We start from the raw sequence: 9007 nt of genomic DNA on the forward strand, positions 1-9007 counted from the left end.
ATTATGAGAAATGGAAAAAATGGAAACAAAGTCTTTGTAAATAGGGATGGGTGGAGGGGGTGAAGGAAGGGCTAGGAATAGGAAAAAAATAAGAACCAAGATGAATCATGTAAAGGTACAAGTTCCCAATGAGAAATGTAAATGTGTTGTATACCTAAAATGTACCAATAAAAGAATTTAAAATAAATAAATAAACAAGTGGAAAAAAAATAGCTCATGGTCCCTCAGTGGCACTATACAAAGTATACAAGTTGCTTATTGGCGGTGCTCCCTACCCTGTCCCCATGGCTGAATGTGAATTACTTGCAGCCTTAGTCCAGGGCAAATAAGGCCTGGCACCACCTCTGCCCAGGCACTGGGGAGTGAGTGTGTTTGGGGGAGGTTATTATCAGTAGTCACAAGCTGGGTGCTCTGGCACAAGCTTTGTAATAATCCCAGGCTGAGGTGGGAGAATTGCGAGTTTGAGACGAGTATGGGTCATTTAGCAACCTAGTGAGACCTTGTCTCAAAATTCAATAAAAATATTTACAGAAAGCTGGGAATCTAGATCAGTGCAACGGCCCTGGATTCAATCCCCAGTACCACAGAATAAAATACAATTGTAAAACATTGTCATGGTACCTGGGGATACCCCTGATACTGAGTTTCCAGGGATGGGTGACACTATGTGTGGTAGGCCACAGTTTCCAAAGCTGGCCACAGTGCCATTTCCTGTTCTTCCACAGTTTTGTTCCTTATTAAACTGTGAGGCCCACATGCTGTCTTTGGCACTGGTCTCTGTGACTGGCTTAACTCTCAGAGCACTAAAGAGGGAACACTGCTCAGGGACTTCTGAGGCAGTGTTCTGAGAGGGACACGAGCCTTGGGGCCCGGGGTTGCTGCCAAATGCAAAGCGGTCAGCAACTGGTGGGGTGGGGAACTTGGCTTTATAGCATGTGCTGCTTTCTGTGGTGTAAACTATAGCTGAGGCTGGTTACAAGCTGCCCGTGCGAAGTCCATGAACTGGAAAGGGATGTGACAGTTAACTGGCCTTTGCCAGTGTGTGCTGGCTTGGCACACGGCTGCCTGAGTTCCTGTGTGCATCTGGCTCCCCGGAAGCCATCCTGTGGAAAGACCAAGTGCACACAGGCACAAACGCCTGAGGAGCGCCAGCTGTTCCCACCCCAGCTGTTCAAGGCTCCCCATCCTTGGTGCTAGACCAGGAGAGAAGCACCCTTGGGACAGCCCCGCCCAGCCCCAGCCATTGTCTGACCGAACAGAAAGAGACCCCTGCGTGTAGACCACTGACCTGAGTCCTGTCAGTCCCCAGAACCATAAATGATCATAATAAAATAATGGTTATTGTTTAAAGTCACTGTGTTTTCAGTGGGCACACTAGCTACCTGGAACAATGCTTGGTGACTTGCACCATGTGGGATGGTGCCCAACAGGTGAACCCCCACTAAGAAACAGTGGGTATCGCACTCTGGGAGGCTGAAGCAGGAGGACGGCAAGTTTGCACCAGGTCCGGACAACTTAGTGAGACACTGTCTCAAAATAAAAATAACTTTTAAAAGGGCTGAGGATGTAATGTAGCTCAGTTCAAAGGCCCTGGATTCAACCCCAAGTACCTCAACAAAGAAACAAACAAACAAGTCCCCCAGAAAACAGAAAAGAAAAAAGAAAAAAAGAAATGACTGCTTGGTCCCTGCACTGTAGACACAGACAGACCTGGGTTCAAATTCTGATGCTACCCATTTCCCACATGTGTGATTTAGGGCAAAAACTATCACTTTTGAGCCTAGTAAATGTAAATTGGGAGTAGCATTTTTTTAAAACAATGTTTTAAGTACTGACTATTGGTTCTGCATCCCTGGATTAAACTAACCAAGTGCTGAGATTAAGAGTGCCAGCACATCCAGCATGGCTCAAGGTTTCTGTCTCCCCCTCCCTCTGCCTGAGACCCAGTGTTGCTATGTTGCCCAGGCCGGCAGGAACTCCTGGGCTCGAGCAATCCTTATGCCTCAGCCTCCTGAGTAGCTGCTGAGTGGCCAGATTACTCAGCACTATCTCCTATTTCTTTATTCTTCATTGTTCCTTTTATTTCTTAGCAGCCCATCCCTTTTACTCGAATCCCCTGGTATAGTTAATAATTATAGATCTTAAACATTCCCCATTCAAATTACTATACGGTCTCAGTCTCCTGACTAGACTCTGATGGACACGTGCAGTATGTGCTTCCTTCCTTCAGCATGATTTTGCAATTCATCCACAGTGAATGTGTGAATCAGTCACCAGTTCATTCCTTTTTTATTGCTGAGTCATATTCCACAGAACTGATAATCCACATTCTATCCACTCATCATTATGGATACTTGGGTTGTGTCCAGTTTGGGGCAATTATGAGCAAAGCTTCTATGACCATGCATGTAAAATGTGTGTGGACACCCTGAGGAAACACCCAGCAGTGGAATTCTTGGGTCACTGGGTGCGTGTCTATTTAACTTTCAGCGCAGCACCCTGCAGCTTTCCAGCATGAGCTGCTGACTGCACTGCATTCCCAGCAGTGATGCCTGAGGACAGCCGAGGTCAGCTCCTGGGATTGCCCATCTTTTTATTTTTTATTTTTTTCCGGTACTGGGAATCAAACTCAGGACCTTGCACTTGTCAGGCAGGCATGGTGCCACTGAGCTACATCCCAGGCCCTGCCCATCTTTTAAAAATTGGACTCAGAATGGTTTCCTTGTCATGCCTTCTGGAGATGTTCCTCCCCCTTACATTCAACCATACTAATTTTAACTCTTTTGCTCCTGAACAGTAGTGCTGTGTTGTTTCTACCCTGCAACAGTTATATAAAAGCCATCAGAAAGCCATGCTTAAATAATGCTCTTTGGAATTATTTACATGTTCAAAAAGTCAATATAGCTTTCCTTTCAAGAAAGCAAACTGAACTTACTGGGTGTGGTGGTGCACACCTGTAATGCCACCACTTGGGAGGCTGAGGCAGGAGCATCGCTGGGAGTTTGAGGCCAGCCTGGGCTACATAGTGAGTTCAGGGTCAGCCTGAAATATACAGAGAGATTTTGTCTAAAAAAAAAGGCAAACTGAGCTTTGCTAATCAGGATGTGTCCTAGCCGATCTGAGTGTGTGAATAGGGTACCTGTATGTGTGCTTGTGCTGGGGATGGAATCCAGGGCTTCCCGAATGCTAAGCAAGCACTCTACCACTGAGCTGCATCCCCAGACCTAGATTTTTTTTAAGTCACCTCTTCTGGGTAGAGAAAGCCTGGGGTTGCATAGCCTGATGATCAAAGCAAGCTCCGGGTGCCTTCTTCTCCCTCTCTGTCTCTCTGTCTCTGTCTCTCTGTCTCACACACACACACACACACACACACACACACACACACACACACACACCCTAGCTGGCCTAGTAGAAATTTATACTGTATTCTGGTTCTGCACTGGGTTCTCCTCAAACATTATCTCACAGACACCAAGTTCAAATGCCTGCAGGAAGTGGCAGCGCCCTACGTGAGGCCGGGCAGGTGGAGGAGATAGGGAGTGGGGGATGATGATACGGCTTTGGCCCCCATGCACACTGCCTGACCTACTGCCAAGTAGGAAGTTGCCCTCAGTGTGGCCAAATCTTCCAGTTTTTCAAAAAAGACAAGGAATGAAAATGCCCATTCAAAAATCTACTGCAGAGGGCTGAGGATTTAGCTCAGTGGAGCTGCCACCTGCCTTGAAAGCACAAGGTCCCGAGTTTGATCCCCGGTACCAAAAAAAAAAAAAAATCTACCGCAGAAAGCTGGGTTTAGCTTTTGGGTGCACACCGTGTAATCCCAAGGATACTGGGAGGCTGAGGCAGGAGGACTGCAAGTGTGAGCCCAGCCTGGACAACCTAGTGACTTAGTGGGATTGTGTTTTAAAATAAAAAATAAAAAGGGCCAGGGATTTAGCTCAGTGGTTTCGCCACCTACCTCGCAAGCACAAGGTCTTGAGTTCGATCCCCAGTATCAAAAATAAATCAATAAAAATAAAAATAATAAAAGGGCTGGGAATGTAGCTCAGTGTGAAGGCCCTGGGTTCAAAACCTCCAGTAAAAATAAAAATAAAAAAATTAAATAAATAAAGCCATCAGAAAAAATGAGTGGAAGGCGGGACCCCATAGCAGTTGTGATGCTGACAGCATGTGTGGGTAGTAGACTATGTTTTTTGTTGTTGTTGTTGTTACCGGGGATTGAACTCTGGTCCTTGCTCTTGCGAGGCAGGTGGCGGAACCACTGAGCTAAATCCCCGGCCCTAAATAAAGTATTTAGTCTTTTTTTTTTTTTTGGTACCGGGGATCGAACTTGGGTCCTTGTGCTTGCGCAGCAGGCAGTGAAACCACTGAGCTAAATCCCCGGCCCTAGACTATGGTAGTTAAGAAAATTCTTTCACCAAAAACTAACAGCTTCTATTAACTGAGCATCTAGTTTGCTCTAGGCCTGTGGGAAATTCTTTAGAAAAATCCCACAGAAGCTTCACAACCCAAGGGTTAGACACTATTCTCCTTTCCACTTGGGGAAACTGAGGTTTCAAGGCAAGAAATGTGCCCAAGGTCACTTGATAAGTAAGGGGCAGAGCAGCATCAAAAGACAAAATCACAACAAATTCAGTCACAGATCTAGTTTGACACTGTTGTTCCTTTTGTTTTTGTGGTATTGGAGATTGAACCTAGGGCCTTCAAATTGAGCTGCATCTACAACTCTCTTTTTTAATTCAAAAAATTGTAAAAATACTGAGTCAGTGTCTTGCTGAGTCATTAAATTGCCCAAGCTAGAATTTATGGTCCTCCTGCTTCAGCCTCTTGAGTAGCTGGGATTACATCCAGCTTCTAGTAAGTGTTTATTTATGATTCATAAATTGGAGCAGCCTCCATTCTACAAAATAGAATTGAGAGGTCCAGGCCGGGCAGCCACAGAAGCGTGGATCTTGTCTCAATGTTTTTTTTTTAAATTTTTTTATTTTTTGGTACCGGGGATCAAACTTGGGACCTTGCACTGTGAGGCAGGCGGTGGAACCACTAAGCTAAATCCCTGGCCCAGAAGTGGATCTTATAAGGTGGCAACAAGGGAACATAACAATGGTGGGGGGGGCGGGCGTGGACAGGACACAGGACTGGTTAATATCAGTTTATTTTGGGTTACCTTCCTTAAGAATTAAGGCAGAGGGGACTTGCTCAGGTAGACTGGAATCGCCTGCTTTCAGGAAAAAAAAGTCTGTTTTGGGATTTATCTGCTTCCTTAAAGTCTCTGTCACATTATGTGGCAGTGGGCACAAGTGACTCCATTTTGGTTTGGTCTGACTTACAGGGGCCTACTGCACCAGCTCAGTATAAAACAAAAGCTCCCACTGAGGCCAGGAGGTGGAAGGAAGTTAGGGAGATCGGGCAGAGGTTCTGAATAGTGAACCTAAGGAAAGTGAAGGTCAGGGCTTGGGTAAGTTAACATGCAAAAGGCCTGAACAGCTCAAACTAGAAGGAGCCTTGGAGGATTAAAATATAAACAAGACAGGGCCAGGGATTTAGCTCAGTGGTTCTGCCCCCTGCCTGGAAAGCACAAGGTCCTGAGTTCGATCTCCGGTACCAAAATAAAATAAATAAAAGATAAAATAAAAAATACATTTTCATCACATCGAAAAATTTAAAGACCAGTAAAATGAGCATCACCAATGGCCCTACATTTTGCCATATTTGCTCTCTCTCTTTTTTCAAACATGGACCTTTGAAAAAAGAATCAGGGCCTTCTACCAGGCTACACCATAATTCCACTTCACAGCATACAGAGAAAGCCATTCTGTCATCTAATACCGATTTCCCATGCTGTCCCCAGGTCTTGTGACTCTTTCTAGCTAATAAGGTCTTACCAGGGATGGGAGTTGTCAGGTTTCCTTAAACTCTTTTTTTTTGGAAACAGGGTCTCGCTATGTAGTCCAAGTCGCTGGCCTTGAACTCACTATGTAGCCCTGGCTGGCCTTCAACTCAGTGATTCTCCTGCCTCATCCTCTAGAGTGCAGAGATTACAGGGGAGCACCATCACGCCTGGCTCCTTACAACTCTTAAAGCACAGCCCCCATCTTTTCCAATTTTCTTCAAGATATTGTTACTTTTATCAGAGAAAAATTAAGATAGACTCATTTCTATTTGATTTGGGAACCAAATGTATAACTTTATTGGATAAAAAATAAAAATACTTTTTACATAAATATTTAGACATCTATTTTTTTTTTTTTTTTTTTAGTACCAGGGATTAAACTCAGGTCCTTGCACTTGCAAGGCAGGCAGCTGAACCACTGAGCTAAATCCCTAGCCCTAGACATCTATTTTTATTTTTTTGCGGTACTGGGGATCGAACTCAGGACCTTGCACTTGCCAGGCAGGCGCAGCGCCACTGAGCCACATCCCCGACCCAATCTATTTTTAAAATACATCTTTTAAAACAGGCTCCTCAGGCAAATCTTACAAAAGGGCGGGGGATCAACAGATACTGGGTATATTCACCAGAAATACAAGTTTATTCTTTATTTTTGTTTCTTGGGTACTGGGGATCTATCTGAGGGCCTCGCTGTACCAGTGGACTGCACTGTCAGCGCAGGTATACAAGTTTAAAAAGTGACTCTGTATTAGGAAAGAAGCTAACAGAGAAACTTAGTAATGCAGTGATTATACAGAAAGGGCAAAAACGAGCTAATGAAAATTGTCTCCTTTTTTTTTTCTTTTGGTACCGGAGATCGAACTCGGGTCCTTGTGCTCGCGCAGCAGGCGGCGAAACCACTGAGTTAAATCCCCGGCCCAGCTGTCTCCTATTTTAAAGAGGATCAGTGAACACACTGTCTAAAAGTTGATAATGGAAGAAAATATACAAGAAGTTGCTTTAAAGATTTGGAAACGATTATCTAAGAAATACAAAGGAGAAAATGTTAAAAAAACAAAACAAAACAAAACGATGCACCAGTATCACAAGTTACTTTCTCCATTTTTGAAAAGCAAGTTGATTACAAAAAATGTTTGATTGGCTGTCTGCGGAAGAGGTACTGTTGTTTCGAGAATTGTTTTTTCATGCAAAGCCATGTCTGTCTTATTGGTCGTTTATTCTCATGTGTTCCTGGGACATTTAAACAATGATTCTGTATCTTAAAAGCAGATTCATACTATTTCAGTCTTTTCAAAAGAGTGTAAATGGATGCTAGGTAAAGTCGAAGGAACTTGCTCTAGAACCTTGCAAAAGTAACTTAGAAGAACAAAACTTACATTCAGAGGCGTGGCTATGCTGAACACATACCGTCCCCAAGTCCCTGAAGCGAGGCCGGGCCCTCGGCGAGGCCCGGGGCGCAGGGTTTTCGGAAGGGGCTGCGAGGCGAGAAGACGTAGCAGCTCCGGCCTCAGGGCCCACAGCGCCCGCGTGGGTCTGGGTGGGGTGAGAGGGGGTGGGCTCGGAAGCAAAGCTCTTTCTGTGCAATGCGGGTTTGTAAGAGGAGTCTCGGAAAGCAGGGCCCTGGGAAGTGGCGCCAGGGCTCCCGGGACCCCCCACCCCGTTCCGGCCAGGGCCGGGGCCAGAATCTCCCCAGCTGCGGTGAGGACGCCACACTCGCTCAGACCTGGGTCCCTACCTGTCCTGGCGCTCACCTGGCGGCCGGCTCGGGGCGGCGGTAGGGGATCCCCGACATCCGCCCGGCCCAGCCAGCCGGGGACGCGGCCCTGCGAGGTGGCCGGCGGGCGGGACGAGGGCGGAGGGGGGGGGCCCAGTCCCATGCCCCAGGTTCCCGCCCCCCAGGAAGGGGAAGACCTTTCCTCCCCCAGCCCTCCCCCCATTTCCCCTCCCCCTCCCGCGGGGCTTCCTGCAATCTGAGACCCGGCCTGGGCTCACACCCCGGGCACCTCCTCTGGGCGGATTCCACCTCCACGGAAGCCCCCCGCCCTCACCACATCTGTCCGTGTCCCTCCCCCCCTCCCCTCCCCGCCTGGCCTTCTGCCTGAAGCCGCCTCCACCATTCCTGAAAGCTCTTGGATCCTGCACCCGTCGACGCCTCCTAAACGGCTTGGCTGGGACTTGAGTAATATTTGGATTCCCCCATCCAGCTCACCCCAGCACTGGAGAGGGAACCCAGGGTCTTTGGATTGAGCTACATCCTCAGGCCACCGCCTCCCCCCACCCTTATTTTTCCTTTAAGACAGGGTCTCTCTAAGTCTCTGTGTTGCCCAGGCTGGGCTCCAACTTACTATCGTCTTGCCTCAGCCTCAGAGTGCTGGGATTACAGGCAGGGATCATCTCCTCCTCTGAACATTGTGTTCCAGGGCTGGATTCTGGGAAGTCCGGGCCTTTTCTGTAGCAATGAAAAGCCTGTTTTCCTCTACTTTAGGGACACCCAAATCTCCAAGATCAGCAGGACAGTGCCATCCTCTCAGGCCTAGGATGAACCCTGTGGGTGTGTCTCTAAGGACAGATGTCAAACTTGTGTCAGTGATTCATTCCCCATCACCTCCTGTGGTTCTACATCAGCTCTAGGTACTGTCAGAGGGCTCTCTCAGGAGGAATGTCAGAGAGCTGTCAGTCCGGAGTCATTTTTGCTGGCTTCCATAGCTTAGCATTCATTTGACTACAAGCAATAGGAACCCACCCAAGCTACTTTAAGCAAGATGAGGAAAGTGTTTCAGCTCTGGGTGAGGTGCTGTCCCCAGCCAGATGGGGTTAGTTCTCCAAGATCATGTGAGTAGAGGGGAGTAGCACTTAGTAGCCAAGCGGTTATAAATAGCCAACTGCTCCTTCAGGCCAATCTCACTGCCTAAAAAGTTTGGCGGCCTAGTTTATGAAGAAACTTTAGGTTTATAGATAAGATAAGAGACTAGCCCTGCCACTGCGATGACTGATGCCATTATTATCTGCTGTGAAGCAGATGTGGCCTGTATAGACGATATATGTTTACAGACATTAAACAATTTACTTCTTCATGTTTACTACAGATCAATTAGAAGCAGCCCAGGAGGTCTC

At 47.0% G+C, this 9007-nt stretch overlaps 1 protein-coding gene across 5 annotated transcripts in view; it reads right to left on the bottom strand.

Annotated features, from left to right (window-relative positions):
* Fbxo17 (F-box protein 17) overlaps positions 1-7797 on the bottom strand; it is an 18432-nt gene extending 10635 nt beyond the window's left edge. For 2 of the 5 annotated variants that reach the window (XR_015443084.1, XR_015443085.1), the window contains exon 1: positions 7270-7797. Coding sequence is in view for 1 of the 5 variants with exons in the window: in XM_087191150.1 (XP_087047276.1) it covers positions 7270-7770 (501 nt within the window). In the remaining 4 variants the exon portion in view is untranslated. The remainder of the gene's footprint in view (positions 1-7269) is intronic. The other 3 variants (XM_087191151.1, XM_087191148.1, XM_087191150.1) reach the window with 3 other exon arrangements.
* Positions 7798-9007: the final 1210 nt, after the last annotated feature.

The sequence above is a fragment of the Heterocephalus glaber genome, unplaced genomic scaffold (genome assembly GCF_053883595.1).
Source record: "Heterocephalus glaber isolate CG9 unplaced genomic scaffold, H.glaber_assembly_v1.0 deba00001561, whole genome shotgun sequence".
NCBI classification, from domain to species: Eukaryota; Metazoa; Chordata; class Mammalia; order Rodentia; family Bathyergidae; genus Heterocephalus; species Heterocephalus glaber.